Source organism: Carcharodon carcharias, chromosome 6, assembly GCF_017639515.1.
Source record: "Carcharodon carcharias isolate sCarCar2 chromosome 6, sCarCar2.pri, whole genome shotgun sequence".
In the NCBI taxonomy this organism is placed as follows: Eukaryota; Metazoa; Chordata; class Chondrichthyes; order Lamniformes; family Lamnidae; genus Carcharodon; species Carcharodon carcharias.
Window position 1 is genome coordinate 148,875,755 of NC_054472.1, and position 19,967 is coordinate 148,895,721.

The following is a 19,967-nucleotide window of genomic DNA, read 5'->3' on the forward strand; positions in this document are numbered from 1 at the left end:
GCTACTACTATTCCAGTCTGTATTCAGATATTTAAAAGCCCCATTATAACTACTCTTGTTTTTGCACCTCTCTGTAATTTCCTTGCAAATTTGTTCCTCCACATCCTTCCCACTAGTTGGTAGCACATAGATTACATCAAGTAATCTAATTGCACCATTTTTGTTCCTAAGCTCTAACCCAATAGGTTCTGACCTTGACCCCTCTGGGACATCATTTTTCTCCAGCACTACAATGCTCTCCTTAATCATTATTGCCGCCCTCCCCCTTTCTTATCCTTTCCAATCTTTCCTGAGCTCTTTGTATCCAGGAATACTTAACCCCCAGACCTTCCCTTCTTTGAGCCAGGTGTCTGTTATGGCCACAACATCATAGCATGGCAATCTGCATCTGTAACTCACCAATCTTATTTATCACACTCTGTACATTCTCATACATGCACAGTCATCCTGATTTAGACTTTACTACTTTCTCCCTTAATTTGACCTCATCTATTAACTTATCATTCCCTATTCTAATGCTATCTATCTCTCTCAGTACACTGTGCACCTTGGTATTCCTCTCTGACATTATCTCCTGGTTCCCACATCCTTGCCAAGTTATTTTAAACTCTCCCCAATAGCACCTGCAAAATCTTCCACAAGGAACTCAGTCTCAACTCTACGCAGGTACAACCTGTCTGGTCTGTACTGGTCCCAACTCCCCCAGAGCTAGACCCGGTGTCTCAATAATCTAAAGCCCTCCATCCTGCACTATCTTTCCAGCCATGCATTCATCTGCTTTATCCTCCTATTTCTGTACTCACTTGCATGTGCTACTGGGAGTAACCTGGAAAATCTACTTTTGAGGTTGTGCTTGCTAATTTCTGATCTAATTTCCTAAATTCTGACTGCAGAACCACATCCCTCTTTCTGCCTATGTCATTCGTACCAATGTGGACCATGACTGCTGGCTGTTTACCCTCCCTCCTCAGGGTGCTCTGCAGCCGATCAGTGACATCCTTGACCCTGGCATCAGGGAGGCAACACACCATCCTAGCTTCATCTCTGCGGCCTATCTATTCCCCTTACTATGAAATTACCCATCACTATTGCTCTTCCAGTCTTCCTTGTACCTCCCTGCACAGCTGAGCCATCGCTGGTGCTATGGACTCCTCAGGGGCTGCACTCCTCAGATGAGCCATCACTCTCATCAGTATTCAGGACTGACTACAGGATAGTCAGGGTACTCCTGCACTACCTGCCTGTTTCTATTTGATTGTCTGGTGGTCACCCATTCCATCTCTCCCTGCATACTTTTAAGTTGCGGGGTTAGAACATCTATAAATGTGCTATACACGAAGCTCTCAACCTCACGGATGCACCATAGTGATACCAGCTGCTGCTCAAGTTCCGAAACCTGGAGCTCAAGCTGTTGCAACTGATGACAGTTCCTGCACAAATGGTTATTCTAGGACACAGGAATCTCCAAGAGTTCCCACACAGCACAGGATGTGCACTTTAGATAAAAGAAAAATACTGCGGATGCTAGAAATCTGAAAGAAAAACAAAAATTGCTGGAAATTTGCTGTGTACTTTAGAGGTTGGAGCCGCTCTGCCGTTCTTTCATCTGTTAGCTAATAACCTTGCTACTGCTAATAAATCTTTACCAATACTAATAAAGCTTGCTACTATTAATAAACCTCTCCAATACTCATATACCTCTCCAATACTAATAAACCTTATTAATACTGATAACCCCTATTCATACTTAATACACCTTACTAGTAGTAATGAAATTTACTTTAAAAAAGAAAGAAAAGACTCACCTGTTTATCCCCTAGTATAGGTAAGATAAATAAGAAAAACTCATCAGCCAATCACCTGTCTGCTTCCCTGTGATGTCACACTCCGATTTCTCTTTCTGAACGTAGGCTCCAAAGGCACAGATTGGCTACTTTAAGCCCCGCTGTGTCTCCAAAGTCTCTGATGCTCTCTTTCACACCTTTATGCCCCACTGTGTCTCCAAAGTCTCTGATGCTCTCTCTCTCGCTCCTTTATGCCCTGCTGTGTCTCTGAAGCCTCTTTTGCTCTCTCTCACATCTTTTTGCCCCGCTATGTCTCTGAAGTCTCTGATGCTCTGTCTCATTCCTTTAGGCCCTGCTTTATCTCCAAAGTCTCGCACACTGTCTCATTGAGGTAATGTTTGGCTCCAAGCTCATGTCAGACTCCGCTTTCAGCCAAATTTTCTTTGTTTGCTGCCACACTAGTGTTGAAAATCCAATCTTGTAGTTATAAACTGGATGCTGAAATCTTGCTTATAAAACTATATTAGTGTTGCTCATGCTCATGTACGTGAGAGCCATTCTGGTTGTGTGATGTCATGCAAGTGATGGGGATAAGATTTCTCATATGGACTTGGCTGAGGTATTGTGTGTCAGTCATTTCCAGTTTGGATGAACCTGTAGACTACCTGAAGGACATTTATGGACCATTAGTGGTCCTGGATCACACTTTGTGAACCACTGGACTAGGCAATCTGATTTGTTAATGCAATATGGAGAGCCAACATGTCTCAGGTGGCTGAGATTCTTCCCATGTGGTTCCAGATGACACAACTTCTATGTACAGAGTAGTTCTATTTGGACAAGGAGCAGTGAGCTTATCAGTGCCCTGAACTGTTAGCTATAGAATTTAGCTGGTTTACTTTGAGTGCACTTGAAGGTTCCTAGCTCTTGGCTCAGCTAAATAAAGCATCACCACATAGAGATGTTCACTATGTCAAAGGCGCTATATAAATTCAAGTTTTTGTTCTTTCATGGGATGTGACCAGGTAAGGATGGCAGATTTCTTTCCCTAAAGGTCATTAATGAACCAATGATAGTTTCATGGTTATTATTACTGAGACTAGCTTTCAATTCAGATTTTATTCACTGAATTTAAATTCTACCAGCTGCCACGGTGGGATTTGAACCCATGTCCCCAGAACATTAGCCTGGTGTTGTGAGTGGTGGCTGAGTTGGTACTATTGATAGTTGATCAACAGACACTTCTTAAGTGGAAACTTTTAGTTTATTTACAAAAGTACTCAGAAACAACTAAACATGTGCTTTCACTTCAAACACTATCTCTACACTACTTACTACAGAGATAGCCCACTCTACTTTCCTATTGGGTACTTAAACCATGTGATCTTTCTTAATAGCATTCTTCTTAAATGCATATTACGCATTAGATAAAATCATAATTACCATACCTGGGCATATGGATTACAAGTCTAGTGACATCACAACTACATCCTTTATTTGGACTTAGGTAAGTAGGTTGCGTCCCTACAAAAGAGAGTGTGCACTCTGTATTGGGCAAGTAGCAACTATACAAGTTTAGTTTTCTTTGTCACTTAGTTTGGAGACTGTTAAACATGTTGATGCTGTTCTTTATCATGTCAGAAACATGTCAGTAGTTAATACCTGCTCCACACATTACTGACATTGATAGTTGTTTTTCTTGTGCATTCAAATGATGAAACGTTAAGGAATGGAATCAATGGGATATTGGAGGAGTATTCTCTGCACTGGATCTTCTTTTCATTTGTTGTGCTGTGGTTTTAAAATGGAAATTTTGAAAAATTTTGATTGTAGATGTCTGAAGAATACAACCACAAAGTGGATATCTATTCCTTGGGTCTTATATTATTTGAACTTACATCATCTATCTTGAAATTTGGAACGAATCATGAGAAGCAGAAGGTAAGATTTAATCAATAATATGGGTTGAATAAGAGAGAAAAAGTTTTCTGCTACTCCCTTTTTCCCTCAGGATGCTAAGTCATGGGTCTTTAACAATCTCACTCAAGTGTCCATTCTTTATACTAGATGGTGGGTGTTGGCGGACTATTTGAATATCACAATATCACCAATCTGATGCATTTATATGCAGCTAACATGTACACAGTTTCTAGCAGTAGCTACTAGATACGCCAGTACAGATTGGGTCTAGGTGTGATGCCAGGTGAGAACAGGTACAAGCTGAGTAAGAATTCTGTGCTGGTGAGGACTGGTATTCCTGAGTTTGGTGTCAAGTGATGATTGATGCTGTTTGGGTTTTGGCTCAGTATTAAGTATGGTTTGGTACAGGTCAAGTCTGAATGAGGATTGGTATAGATTGCATTTGGGCTTAGCATTAAGCTGGAGCGGTGATGTGATGGGTGAGAACTAGTACAGATTGGGTCTGGCTGCAGAGCCGGGTGAGTACAGTGCAGATTGGGTCTTGTCACATTCACGTAATATGGACTTATGAAGTATAAACTTGAAATTGACACTTTAAAACAAAGTGATATTTAGAGGTCAGGTGACCTTTTCCTTCCAGCCAAGATGTAAGGATCAACAAGACCCCCTGAGTTAATCTTCATACCTGGACAAATCTTGACAAAGTTGTTAAAAAGTAAACAATCTTTCTGGACATATCATTGCAAAGTCACTAAAATTCAAAAGGCGCTTCCTGTGGTGAATGGCTGCCCTTCACCAAGTGATTAAAGGAACTGTTTACACAATACCATTTGCAGACTTTTTGACTTCAGAACTGAAACCCAGAGAATTGGTGTGAAAAAAAATTTATCATGATGGTATGTGAATGGGTGATAATCAGACCCAATTGTTTGGCAATGGCCTAGCCATCAGAAACCATTTGTAAGGACATTGGAAAAAGGTGCTCTGGTCACATGACAGATACTAGGAGCAGAATTTTCCAGCCCCGCCAGCTTGGTAGGCTGGGGAACTTAATTTGGCGTGAGGTCATTAATCAGTTTCCCGATGTCAGATGAATTGTAGGAATACTGTTCTCAGGCCTTTAAAGGTGGCTTAAAGGTGGATTAAGCTTCCCGATGAACAATGTTGGGAAGCCCTTTTGCATGCATTAGCATATCAAGCATGCTCCTTAAAAGGCCACTTTTCCAGAATTAAGCTCTGCCTCCAAATTAAGTTCCCTGCTAGCGAGAAATTAGAACATTCACTTTCAGGACTGCATATAAGTAGTGTGCACCTTGCAAGATAGACTTCTTCCATGATTAACTGTGAGTTACCGCTGTACTTTCCTCTTTGGGGAGTGTCTGTAAATGCCAGCCTTTGCTTGAGACCAGGTGACGGCAGTGCAAGTTGTAAGACCAAGGAAGGGAGGAAATGTTAGTGGGGAAAGGTGGATTGGTGGCCAGGCAAAGGTGGAAGGGCTAGTCCAGGCTGTCTGGGTGCCATTTAAATATGGTGCCCAGACCATCGACCCTATGAGGTAATGGCAACTTCCTGCCCGCCCCCCGCCACAAGGTTTACCGTGCCACTGCGAACAATGAACAACAATGAAACTGCCTTCGTAAAACCTCTAGACATTTTTGTTCAGTGGACTAAAAATGGATTACAGACGTGCACCATTTCAAGACTTCATCCTGGGGAAAAGCAAGTGTGACAAAGACCTCTCAAACTCTTAAGTCCCGTGTGCATGTCACCATTTATGATCATAATCTTTCCTTGAGTGTATGTGTATCTGTACGAGTCTGCAAGTGGGTGCGATTCCTTATATATTCAGGTATTGAATATTAAGCATTTATCCTTCTTTAAAACTCACAAGAAAACCTGCCATTTGTCTGACAGTTACAGTACTCAGCAGAGTTAAAACACTTTTCTTTTTAAAACATGCTCTCTTCTGTCAGTCGAGAGGTGGAAAAGAGGAACCATCCCTAACATCTCTCCCCTGTCCATAACAGTTTGGATTCTCTGTCAGTTAACAATTGGCACAGATTGAGTGTGGGTGCTATTCTGGGGCACTGGACTGTTTCTTAGTGTTTTGAACACAAGATATCAAGATTAAAATTATGTCACCGAGAAATAGTGGATTTGTTTCCCTTGAGAATCATGACAAATGTTTAACTCATATCATGCCAAAAATAAATACTTTCTTTTCAACAGATATGGGCTGAAGTGAAAGTTTGTGATTTTCCCATAGAATTTACAAGGAAGTTTCCCAAAGAGGTAAGATTATCGAAATGTAATTCTGAAATTGCTGAATTGAGATCAGCCTTTCATGTGATTATTATTGATACTAATGGTTATAATCTTAGAATGGTTTATGGCTTTGAAATGATTGTATTTGCTTTCAGACTGCATCCAGGGTGTATGTCACTTCTGTATTGAACACCCTCTGTTGTGGCTGTGGAGGCCAATTCATGAATAGGAGTCCCTTCTTTAGCTGGCACAGATGAAGTCAGAAGTAGCAACTAATACATCCTAATATATTTTTGGGTAAATACACCACCTGGAGGGATAATAATAGTCAAAACTGCCTCCCTCTTCTATGCTGTAATGGATTTGGAGGTGACACCAAAATTGGTACATTTTTTTCTTTTAAACACAAGCGCGTTTTAATGCATTTCAGTATTTAAGCAGTATTTTACAAACAAGCAATGCAACATTACTCTGCGCAAGTATCTGTCTTACCATTCTTCCACAACCAAGAACATAATAGATACAGGAGAAGGCCATCCGGCCCTTCAAACCTACACCACCATTCAATAAGATTCAATCAGATGGCTGATCTTATACCTCAACGACAACATACCACACTATCCCATATCCCTCAATCCCCTTAGCATCCAAAAATTTCTCTCTCTCTCTGGTGCTTTTGAACTCTTTCTCAGACACACAGCACACGTGCAAGTTCAGTGGTATCCTGGCTCACCATCCCAAGCGCCTAATTGATATATAGGTACCAATATTGCATATCCTTAAACTTTCATTAAGACAGGCACTTATCAATGTGTTAAAAGCAAAAAACTGCAGATGCTGGAAATCCAAAACAAAAACAAAAATACCTGGAAAAACTCAGCAGGTCTGGCAGCATCTACGGAGAGGAGCACAGTTAATGTTTTGAGTCCGAATGACCCTTCAACAAAACAGTTCTGTTGAAGGGTCATTCGGACTCGAAATTTTAACTGTACTTATCAATGTGTTTTGGTTGACAGAACTGCTTGCTGGTGTGGAGTTCTAAAGTGACTGCTGGTATTTGGTACAAGTTAATTAAAAATAGTAAAAGAGTAGAAGTGGCGTACAGCATCAACTAACACAGAAATTGCAAAATTGTTTCACACATAAGTTATACAAAGTGGATGTAAAATGAATCCATAAAGACAATCAGTGTGTTAAAGCTGAGGTAGGAAGATACACTTACAAAATACCGCATGCCATATTTGATTGAGTAACAGTCAAAATGACTACATATCTATAAAAACTGATTGCAGAACTTAATCTAAGCAAAGGATACGTAGGGCTGTTATATAATTTAACAGAAAATTATTGCTTTTCTTTTAAAGCATTACAAGTTAAAAACTGCACTAATTTAGGACAGAAGGCTGAATGTTTAACACTTCACGGCTGTTTCCTTTACACAATAGGCCTTTCTAACTTCCCTCGGAGTCATAGGTATCAAGTAGCACTGATATGTTTAATTGCTGTGGAGTAAGCAAATATGAGAAGCAAAGAGGGATTATGATAAAAGACTGGCAGCTAACATAAAAGGAAATCCCAAAGTATTCTATAAACAAATCAATAGTAAAAAGGTAGTAAAAGAAGTAGGGCCAATTAGGGACTAAAAAACGGATTTACACATAGAGGCAAGAGGCATGGCTGAGGTGTTAAATGAATACTTTGCATCTGTCTTTACCGATGAGGTAGATGCTGCCTAGGCCATGGTGACAGAGGAGGAAACTCAGTCACTAGAAGGGTTTAAAATTGATAAGGAGGAGATATTGGGATAAGCTGTCGGTACTTAAAGTTGATAAGGCACCAGGACCCTATGAGATTCATCCAGGAACACTGAAGGGAGTGAGAGTGGAAATTGCAGAGGCACTGGCAATAATCTTTCAATGTTCCCTGGTGTCAGGAAGCGATATTAATGTTTATAATGAGATTGGAATTTTTTTAAAATAGAGGTTTAGTCTGTGTGTGTGGTAATTGGATTAAAACCAGCTAGTCTGGGTGCTTTGATGTAAATAGTAGGTAGAGGGGACATTAGCATTTTGTTGAATAGAGTATTCAAGACTGGGGGTGAAATCTTGCACCTAGCTGGGAGACACCAAGCAATGTTTATATTACTAATAAAATTGGTGCTGTGAAAGGGGTTTTATTCTTAAAAGAGGTGGTGGAGTTCAAAGGGCAATCAAGGGGAAGCCTACGTATAACAGAAGGAGTTTGTGTGTGCAGGTCAGAGGCTTGTAAGATCTAAGCATGTAAGCCCTACAACTATCTGCAAAGGAACCTCATTCTGAATTCGTAAGTTGAAAATGCTTTGCCTGGTGTCTGGCTGAGTCTATTGGTTATTGATGCCTTCGTGGAGATTAATTTGGGAATTTGTTAAAACTTATGATAGTAGTAATTTGTAGCCATGTGTATGTGTTTAATTTGTTGTAAATTAATAAATGTTTCATTTAGCATGATATAAAAACCTCTCGAGAACTGGTGGTCTTATTCAGGAATTTAGAGCTGCAACTCAAAACATACCAATTGAAAATATAGGTTATGACAATTATTTAAAATTTCCTTCTGGGATTTTAAATAACTCAGTCTTCACCAAATTGCCGTGTCATAACATCTGGATTTAGGGGATGTGCCAGAGGACTGGAGAATTGCAAACATTATGCCCTTGCTCAAAAAAGGTTGTAAAGATTGGCCCTGTGATTACAGACCAGTCAGTTTAACTTTGGTGATGGGGAAACTTCTAGAAACAATTACTTGAGATAGAATTAATAGTCACATGGAAAAGATTGGATTGATTCAGAAGAGTCAGCATGAATTTGTTAAAGAAAAATCATGTCTATCTAATTTGCTGGAGTTTTTGAAGAGGTAACAGAGATGATTATTGAGGGCAAGGCCATCGATGTGATGTATATGGACTTCCAAAAGCGTTCGATACAGTGTCACACAACAGACTTGTGAGGAAAGTTAGAAGTCATGGAATAAAAGGGACAGTAGCAACATGGATACATAATTGGCTGAGGGATAGGAATATGAGAGTAATGGTTAATGGGTATTTTTCGGACTGGAAGGAGGTTTGTAGTGGAGTGCCCCAGGGGCCGGTATTGGGACCCCTGTTCTTCCTGATATATATAAGTGATCTAGCTTTTGGTATACAGGCGACAATTTCAAAGTTTGCGGACGACACCAAACTTGGGAGAGTTGTAAACTGTGAGGAGGACGGTGTAAAACTTTAAAAGGACTTTGACATATTGGTGGAGTGGGCAGATAGGCAGCAAATGGAGTTCAATGCGGAGAAGTGTGAGGTGATACACTTTGATACAAAGAACATGGGGAGACAGTATAAAGTAAAGGATACTATTCTAAAGGGTATGCAGGAGCAGAGAGACCTGGGTGTATATGTACATAAGTCTTTAAAGGTGGCAGAACATGTAGAGAGAGCTGTTTCTAAAGCATATAGTATTCTAGGCTTCATTAATAGGGGTATAGAGTACAAGAGCAGGGAGGTTATGATGAACTTATATAGGACACTCGTTAGACGTCAGCTGGAGCATTGTGTACAGTTCTGGGCACCACACTATAGGAAGGATATGAATGCATTGGAGCGAGTGTAGAAGCGGTTTACGAGATTGGTTCCACGGATGAGACACTTCAGTTATGAGGGAAGACTGGAGAAGTTGGGGCTGTTTTCCTTGGAGAGGAGAAGGCTGAGAGGAGGCTTGATAGAAGCTTTCATATGGTGTTTCTCATTTGTCAAGTGAAGATGCAACAATAAACAAGTGCCAGTCACATGATCCTAATGACCTACATTGATTACAATTAAGCAGAATATTAATTGATTAATATACACAAAATGAAACTATAAACTAATTGCAACTAATTATTAAACATAAACTTCTCTACAAGACCCTCTGGTTCTAGACTCCGCAGCCAGGGAAAACATCCTCCAAGCAAGTACCCTGTCGAGCCCCTTAAGAATTCAATATATTTCAATGAAAGTATCTTTCATTTTTTAAGTTCGAGTGAATATAGGTGTAATCTACCCAACCCCTCCTCATAGGACAATTCCATCATTTCAAGAATAACTCCCATCAAGGTGAGTATATATTTCGCTCGGTAAGGAAACCAATACTGTGCCCCAGGTATGGTCTCACCAAAGCCCCATCTAACTGGGATAATTCCTCTTTACTGTTATACTCCAATCCCTTTGTAATATAGGTCAACATACCATTTGCTCTCCTAATTGCTTAAAGTGCCTGCATTTTTTTCCCTTTATTCTTTCATGTGATGTGGGCATCACTGGCAAGCTAGCATTTGTTGCCCACCCCTCATTGCCCATGAACTAATTGGCTTGTTATGCCATTTCAGAGGCCAGTTAAGAGTCAATCACATTGCTATGTGTTTGGAGTCACGTGCAGGCCAAACCAGGTAAGGTGGTAGATTTCCATCCCTAAAGGACAGTATTGAACCAGATGGGTTTATACGATAATCAATGATAGTTTCATGATCACCATTACTGAGACTAGCTTTCAATTCCAGATGTTTCATTAAGTGAATTTAAATTCCACCAGCTGCTGTGATGGAATTTGAACCCGTGTCCCTCTGGGCCTAGTGGCATTACCACTCTCACCTGCATGTTGACTTTCTGTAATTTTCTGTACAAGGACACACAGGCCACCCTCAATACAAACATCTCCTAGTCTCTCACCATTCAAAAGATATTCTGTTTTTCCTTCCAAGAATTCCACAATTCCTCATGTTAAATTCCATCTACCATATTCCTGCCTCGTTGCACCCTCCTTACAGCTAGCTTTGTATTGTTAACCAACTTTGTGTCATTAGCAAATATTACAATGAGTCCCCTCATTTCTGTCTGAAACTGAAGATGGTTGATGAGAAGAAGCCAGCTCCCAAGAAGGGAGCCAAGAAAGCTTTAAAGAAACCGTCAGCAAAGGGTAGCAAGAAGCGGCGAAGGTCGAGGAAGGAGAGTTACTCTATCTACATCTACAAAGTAATAAAACGGGTTCACCCCAACACTGGCATCTCCTCTAAGGCCATGAACATCATGAACTCGTTCGTGAACGATATTTTCGAGCGCATTGCGGGTGAAGCTTCCCGCCTGGCCCATTACAACAAGCACAGCACCATCAGCTCCTGGGAGATCCAGACCGCTGTGCGCCTGCTGCTGCCCAGGGAACTGGCCAAGCACGCCATGTCAGAAGGGACAAAGGCGGTGACCAAGTACACCAGCTCCAAGTAAAACTCACAATGGACTGAAAAACGCATCCAATTGATTAACATATATTGTAAACAGCTGAGGCCCAAGAACTGATTCTTGCATTACCCTACTGGTTACAGCTTGATGACTCAAAAATGACCTATCACTATCATAGGCCTTCTTCACAAGGCTGTCACATTTCACAGTGCAACAAGGTCCAGCAAACATTCATAAGTTAGTATACTTTACATTTCAGCAGGATATGCAGCACAGTCAGTTAGGATTGTGCACTTGGCATATTAATGTACCAGTTGTAACTTAGACATTAAGCATATAATACACCCATATTATCCTGTGCTTTATTCAGCCCACTATTTACAATGCTGAGTTATGTGATACCAGTTAAGTTGCCAGAAAAGATACCAGAATTAGCTTCAGCACTCCAAGGTAACAAAATTGCCCAGGATCTGCTCTTAATTATCCACTGAGTGGGAGCATTGGTTTTCAAATATTGTGCTGCTTCACATATTGACATGCTATAATTTAACCTGTATATGCTTGTTTTGATATTTTGCAGACCAAACAGTTAAACATCATGCTGAATGTTGACCCAACCAAAAGGCCTGATGCTCTTGAAGTTCTGAATTTAATTCGAAATCTGTCAACAACTGTATTTCCTGAGTGAACTTGGATTGCTTCTTGCTAAAGGTAGAACTCTTGCTGTTTAGCTTCAAGCCAGAAAACATCTTACACTTGTAAAAGAAATGATGTATAAATTTAAGAAGCATCTAGTACTTCCATATTCACAGTCTATGTCAAGGAACTTACTTGCTTCTACTTTACCCACATTTCTCAAATATCATAGAACTCTATGATTACCTGAAGAGATTTTCTTTCATTAGTTCAGTTTCCAAGGTTCCTTTGTCAATAACTTCCAAACTCACAATCTTTACCATCTGCTGTGCTACACCTTCAAGAGACGTGGTTATGTTTTTAATGTGCATCACGCACTGTAATTTTTAAGAGCAGGCAAGTCCTAGTTACTGCATCGCTACAAGCTAACATACTCCAACAGCTCCACCAATCAAATATGGATATTGACCATACAACCTGCTTGGCTGCGGAGATGGTCTATTGGCCAGGCATCAACGACAATGTTGCAACTGTTGTTTAGACATGTCAAGCTCATCAGCCAAGTCAATGTCAGAAAACTTTTGTTCCTCATGAGAGTCCTGTACTTCCATAGGTGAAGGCTGCCATTGATCTATTCCACATTAATGGCAGTGAGTACCTCATTGTTACTGATTACTTTTCTAAGTACCTGATCATTTAACAGCTACATGACACGTTGGGTTCTGTGATGGTGAATTGTCCCGTCCAGAAGACAGGAAGGAAAATACATATCTATGTCAACCTAGCTATTTTATAAAATAATTACTTTACTTTAAAAATGGAGAAAGGCTTTGCCCTCACATGCCTGACTAGCCATGACTCATACCAGAGGAATTTCTAACCTTCAGAAACCAGCAGGGACCTCGTCATCTATAAAAAGGCACTAATGCCCCTTGTGACTGCAGAAAATCTAATTCCAAAGAACTGCACCAACACCTTTTATGTTTCTAAGGCACAGCTGTGGCCAATGGAGACAGTATGTCTAGAAGGACAAAAAGGACCCTGACTCCTCTATTAAACCTCTCAAGATTCTAGACCTGGAAAAATACATCCTTTGTCCAACACCCAGAAGAAGAAGTGAGAGGTATGTCACATGACTTTTCCCAAGCTGCTGGAACTTGTAATATTGTCCTGTGGAACTGAGCCCAGGCAGTCTGCCATTTTACCAGCTAACAGGTAGCAGCAGAAAGAGCTCTGTCCAGGTACATTGCCTGGCCCTTATCTACACTGTGTACCACTGGAAAATCAGAACTCCTGTATCTGAGCCTAAAATACTCATTCATCTCTACGTGCCTTTTTCCACTGGGGAGGTCATCGTTTCTGGGAAGACGGGTCAGCCTGCAACAGTTTTGGCCTGGTAACCTCTGAAGAATGCACCATTGGACATTTGATTTCCCCGGTACCCCTTTCTTTCCCTTATTCCTCTTTTATTGTATGAGTGCAAAAGGGGGCCAATGTCATGAATTCCCTTCCCACGTGTGTGTGTTAAATAAACCAACCCACTTATTTTACCATTTTTTCGCGAGTTTGCTGTGGGGTTATTACTCGAGGATTGGATCACTCCAAACCAAAGGGTGGGGAAACATACACCACCAGTTATGCAGGGGGAGATCAAAAATCAAAAACACCTTTCTGTTTGCAGACGGGTGATGAAAGGAAAATCGGGGTTGCTTAAATTAATCCTCTTCCTGTCCGTAAAAGAACACTTTCAGTGCAATCTTCAGTCTATTTGGGGAACTGTGATAACTGGATCCCAAGCCAGATGGTGAAGCATGAAACTAGGCACCTTCTTGAACTACTGCAGTCCATGTGGTGTAGGTACAATCTCAGTGCTGTTAGGAAGGGAGTTCCAGGATTTTGACCCAGCGACAGTGAAAGAACGACTATATAATTATGTGAACAATTTTGGTCCCCTTATCTAAGGAAAGATATACCCGCACTGGAGGCAGTCCAGAGAAGTTTCTCTAGGTTGATCCCGGGTATGGAGGGATTTTCTTAAGAGGAGAGGTTGAGTAGATTGGGCCTGTACTCATTGGGGTTTAGAAGAATGAGAGGCGACCTTATTGAAACATAAGATTCTTAGGGGGCTTGACATGGTAGATGCTGAGAAGTTGTTTCCCCTTGTGGGAGAGTCTAGGGCCAGAGGGCATAATCTCAGAGCAAGGGGGTGTCCATTTAAAACAGAGATGAGAAGTAATTTCTTCTCTCACAGGGTAGTCAATCTGTGGAATTCTTTACCATTGAGGGCTGTAGAGCTTGGGTCATTAAGTATATTCAAGACTGAGATTGATAGATTTTTAATCAGTAAGGGAACCAGTTATGGGGAAAAGGCAGAAAAGTGGAGTTGAGGATTATCAGATCAGTTATGATCTCATTGAATGGCGATGCAGACTCGATGGGCTGAATGGCCTACTTCTGCTCCTATGTCTTATGGTCTTATGGTCTAGGTCAGGATTGTGTGTGTCATGGCGGGGAGCTTGCAGGTTGTGGTGTTCCCATGCTGCTGCTGCTCTTCTCCTTCTAGGTGGTAGAGGTTGTGGGTTTGGAATGTGCTGTCAAAGGAGCCTTTGTGAGTTGCTGCAGTGCATCTTGTAGATGGTACACACTGTTGCCACTGGTGGTGCAGAGAGTAGATATTGGAAGTTGTGGATGGGATGCCATTCAAATGGGTTACTTTGTCCTGGATGATGTCAAGCTTCTTGAGTGTTGATGGGCTGCATTCACCCAGGCAAGTGGAGAGTATTCCATCACACTCCTGAATTTGGCCTTGGAGGTGATGGACAGACCTTGGGGAGTTAGGAGGTGAGTTACTCACCACAGAATTCCCAGGCTCTGATCTGCTCTTAGAGAAAAAGTATTTAGATGGCTGCCCTGGTTCAGTTTCTGGTCAATGGTAACCCCCAGTTGATTGTGGGAGTTTCAGCGATGGTGATGCCATTGAATGTCAAGGGGAGATGGTTGGATTCTCTCTTGTTGAAGATTGTCATTGCCTGGCACTTGTGTGGCATGAATGTTACTTGTCACTTATCAGCCCAAGCCTGAATGTCATCCAGATCTTGCTGGACATGGACTGCTTCAGTATCTGAGGAGTCATGAATAATGATGAACATTGTGGAATCATAGGCGAACATTCCTATTTCTGACTTTAAGATGGAGGGAAGGTCATTGATAAGGTCAGAAGTGGGGATGTTCGCTGATGATTGCACAATGTTCAGCACCATTCGCGACTCCTCCGGTATTGAAGCAGTCCATGTCCAAATGCAGCAAGACCTGGAAAATATCCAGGCTTGGGCTGACAAGTGGCAAGTAACATTCACGCCACACAAGTGTCAGGCAATGACCATCTCCAACAAGAGAGAATCCAACCATTGCCCCTTGATATTCAATGGCATTACCATCACTGAATCCCCCACTATCAACATCCTGGGGGTTACCATTGACAAGAAACTGGACTAGCCATATAAATACTGTGGCTACAAGAGCAGGTCATAAGCTAGGAATCATATGACAAGTTACTTACCTCCTGACTCCCCAAAGCCTGTCCACCATCTACAAAGCACAAGTCAGGAATGTGATGGAATACTCCCCACTTGCCTGGTTGAGTGCAGCTCCTACAACACTGAAGAAGCTGGACACCATCCAGGACAAAGCAGTCGGCTTGATTGGCACCATATCCACAAACATTCACTCCCTCCATCACCAATACACAGTAGTAGCAGTGTGTACCATTTATAAGATGCACTGCAAGAATTCACCAAGGCTCCTTAGACAGCACCTTCCAAACCCATGACCACTACCACCTAGAAGGACAACAGCAGCAGATAGATGGGGACACCACAACCTGGAAGTTCGCCTCCAAGTCACTCACCATCCTGACTTGGAAATATATTACCATTCCTTCACTGTCACTGGGTCAAAATCCTGGAACTCCCTTCCTAACAGCACTGTGGGTGTAGCTACACCACATGGACTGCAGCTCACCACCACCTTCTCAAAGGCAACTAGGGAAGGGCAAAAAATGTTTGCCCAGTCAGCGAAGCCCACATGCTGTGGATGAATTTAAAATAATTTGAGGAGGATATGTATTTATTTCGTAAAAAGGGGATGTTGTGGTTATGTTTCTAATGCACAGCAGTGTAAGGTTGTAACTCAATGCCTGACTTCTATATGTTAAAATTCTGAAGAAGGTACCTGTACAATGAAGAACTATGTGTACATGCAGAACCATCCTTGAATAAAGGTCCACATTACTGTGTCACTAATCCTGTTTTCAGTGGTCAGTATCTTGTGCATAGTCATAGCTATCACAGAAGTTAAGAGAACACAACACCATCAAGAAGGACAAGGGGAGCAGACACCATCACCTGTAGGTCCCCTTTCAAGCCACATGCCAACCTGAATTGGAACTGTATCACCGTTTCTTCATCGTCACTAGGTCGAAAGCCTGGACAGTACGGTTGATGTACCTACACCAGATGAACTGCAGTGGTTCAAGAAAGAGGCTCAAAACACCTTCTGAAGAGCAATTAGGGATGGCCAACAAATGCTGGTCTAGTCAGCAACACACATCCCAGGAATCAATAAGTAGAAATGGAAATGGTAAAAGCAGTTTATTATTACATTTGAATTTACAGCAATTGGGAATGCTCGTTCCTCATTCACTTTAGACAAAGAAGTTTTTATTTTTGTTTTGAATTTCCAGCATCCGCAATTTTTTGCTTTTATCTATACAAATTAAGATGACTTCCCTGTTTTTCATTTATATTCCCGTGGAAATAAATTCCAGTGCTTGATTTTCTTTTTCTGGTCTTATTAACCTATATTGCTATTTTTAGTAACTTGTGTATCTGTACGCCTGGCCCCTTTGATCCTATACTCTATTTCGACTGTTATCTAAAAAAAACTTGTGGATCTTTATTTGTCCTACCAAAATGCACACCCTCACACTTATCTATATTGAAATTAATTTGCCAATTAATGCACCCTGCAGTTTTATTCATGCTGTCTTGTATTTTGTCACATTCTGCTTTTGTATTGCCTATAGCGATGGCGCAGTGGTATTGTTACTGAACTAGTTCTTCAGATACCCAGGGTAAAACTCTGGGGACCTGGGTTTGAATCCCACCGTGGCAAAAGGTGAAATTTGAATTCAATAAAAAATCTGGAATTTAAAGTCTAATGATGACCACGAAACCATCGTAAATTGTTGTAAAAACCCATCTGGTTACAGGGATGTGATGGTATTGTCACTGGACTAACAATCCAGAGACCCAGGATAATGTTCTGGGGACCAGGGTTCAAGTCCCACCACAACAGATGATGGAATTTGAACTCAATAAAGATCTGGAATTAAAAGTCTAATGATGGTTCACTAATGCCCTTTAGGGAAGGAAATCTGTTGTCCTTACCTGGTCTGGCCTACATGAGACTCCGGACCCACAGCAATGTGGTTGGCTCTTAAATTCCCTCTGAACAAGGGCAATAAATGCTGGCACTGGCCAGTGATGCCCACATCCCATGAATGAATTTTAAAAAAATGTCCTGGTCTGGCATACATGTGACTACAGACTCACAGCCATGTGGTTGACTCTGAAATGGCCCAGCAAGCCACTCAGTTTTCAAGGGCAATTAGGGAGGAGCAATAAATGCTGGCCCAGCTAGTAATGCCCACATCCCATGAACGAATAAAATAAAACTTCCCAATTTAGTGCATTTTAGAAGTTGGATTTTGATTTCCTGAGCAACAGTCATCTCAGCTGATTCTTGTGGAACACCACTTCCCACCTCCACATTAACTACCCTCAATCCTTACTTTCTGTTTTCTGTTTTGTATGAAGTTTGCTATCCAATCTTCTACCTCTCCCATATGCCTTAGTCATGAATCTACTATGTGATATCTTATTAAAGACTTCTGGAAAATTTAAATATATTATATCTAAGCATTATCTTTGTTTACTATATATGTTACTTCTTCAAAGAATTCAACATGGTTGGCTAAGCATTGCCTTGCCTTTTGAAATCCACACTGACTACTCACTACATTTTCAGATTGCATTATCTTTCCTACCACCAATGTTAAACTAATTGGTATATAGTTCCTTGGACTTGTTCTATCCTTTCAAACATTGGAATAATATATCTGTCTGCCAGTCCTCTGGCACTATCTAATGAATTCCTATACTTTTAATATACATAGATGCAATCAAACCAAACTAACAGTTTTCTCCTCCCCCACCCCCTTCCTATCTTAAATATGTTTATATCTCTTTTGAGTTCTTCTTGTGCCTACATTGTTAATCTCTCTGTTAGTCAACTGTGCCTTGGTTGATCACACTTTTGCCTCTCAATCAGAAACTGGTATGTTCAAGTACCCCTCCCAAATTTGAGCACAAATATCTATGCTGGCACTACTGTACAGTACCGAAGGAGTACTGCACTGTTGGAGTGCTGTCTATCAGATGAGATTTTAAAAGAAGACCCCATATGGCCTCTCAAGTAGATGTGAAAGATCCCATGGTACTATTTCGAAGAAGATCAGGGGAGATATTCCTGGTGTCTTAGCAATATTTATCCCTCAAACAATATCACAAAAACAGATTATCTGGTCATAATCACATTGCTGTTTGTGAGACCTTTGTGTGTGCAAATTGGTCGCTGCAACACTTCCAAAGTCCTTCGTTGACTTTGCAATGTCTGGTGGTCATTAAAGGCACCATATTAATGCAAATCTTTCTTTTTCTTCTCTGGTAGATACTGAAGCAAAGTAACTACTCAATATTTTTGCCATTTTGCTATAATTACCTGCAAGTTTATCTTGTGCATTTCTTAGTGGTCCCACCCCGATCCTGATTTTTCCATTCTTTATGTGTCCATAGAACACTTTAAAATGTCTTTCTATATTCCATGATAATTTAAGTTTGCTTTGCTTTCCTAAATTCTTTTTGACTTCTTTATTAACTCTTCATATTTCCCATTCATCATCCTCTTCTCTATTGTCTATGTACTTCTGTGTATTTTTTAATTTCGATTGTATCCTTATCCCTTTATTCTTCCATGGTGTATGTTAATGTTAGCCATGTCCTTTTTTTGTTATTGCTAATATATTGGGCAGAACGTTCCACCTCCATTGGCACTGGGTGGTGGGCCCTGAGTGGACAATATGGCAGGAAGGCCAAAAATAGGTTTCACGCTGTTGTGAAACCAGTTTGTGATCATCCGCTCTGCCTGTCAATGGCGGGCCATGTTTCCCACTGCTGGATGCCTAGAATGTCATTTTAATATCATTATTAGCCCTGCTCGCTGGAATCATTCCCCCACGTTAGATTATCTGGGCACATTGGTGTGATTGCACGCTGATGTATTTCACAATAGCATTTAAAAGACATGCTGAACTTCAAGGGGAACTCGGAGGTAAGTGCACATCAATATTGAGCAGCACTCGTGAGGGTCGCCAATTGGACTTCAAGGTTGAGGCGCCATGCATTCAGGTGAGGGCACAAGCAATTCACTTTTTCCCGGCTGACTGACAGTGCGATGCCGGGGCAAGGCTACACTGCAGTTGGGGTGAGTTGCGGGGTGCAAGGCAGCACACTGTGAGGCGTGTTGGGGGGTCCAAGGCTGCACTGTGTCTGAGGAGAGTTGGGGGCGTGGTATCCATGACCCCTACATTCTCAGTAGGTCTCAGATCCCTGACATCTTCTAGGGTCCAGAGAGACTGCAGGGTTGGCTCTTTGGGGACAAGGGCTACCGCAGAAGATGTGGCTGATGACGCCTGTGTGGTGGCCTGAGGGTGCAGCAGAGAAAATGTACAATGAGGCTCATGCTGCAACTCACACTTTGGTGGAGCAAACTATCAGGATGTTGAAAATGAGGGTCTGGTGCCTGTACCGTTCTGGTGGAGCCCTGCAATACAGCCCACAGAGGGTGTCATGCATCGTCGTCGCCTGCTATGCCCTTCATAACCTGGCGCTGCCATGGGGAGAGGACTTGACTAAGGAGGAGATGGAGGAGCTGCACGTCTCCTCCAATGAGGAGGACGTCAATGGGGATGAGGGTGAGGAGGTCCTTGAAGGTGAGGATGACTA

At 41.6% G+C, this 19,967-nt stretch overlaps 1 protein-coding gene across 1 annotated transcript in view; it reads left to right on the forward strand.

The window, feature by feature from the left end:
- Positions 1 to 13,399, forward strand: part of LOC121279119 (interferon-induced, double-stranded RNA-activated protein kinase-like) — a 33,028-nt gene extending 19,629 nt beyond the window's left edge. Inside the window, exons 9-11 of the mRNA XM_041190068.1 lie at positions 3,618 to 3,725; positions 5,934 to 5,996; positions 11,789 to 13,399. Coding sequence (XP_041046002.1) covers positions 3,618 to 3,725; positions 5,934 to 5,996; positions 11,789 to 11,896 — 279 coding nt within the window. The 3' untranslated portion in view covers positions 11,897 to 13,399. The remainder of the gene's footprint in view (positions 1 to 3,617; positions 3,726 to 5,933; positions 5,997 to 11,788) is intronic.
- The last annotated feature ends 6,568 nt before the right edge of the window (positions 13,400 to 19,967 follow it).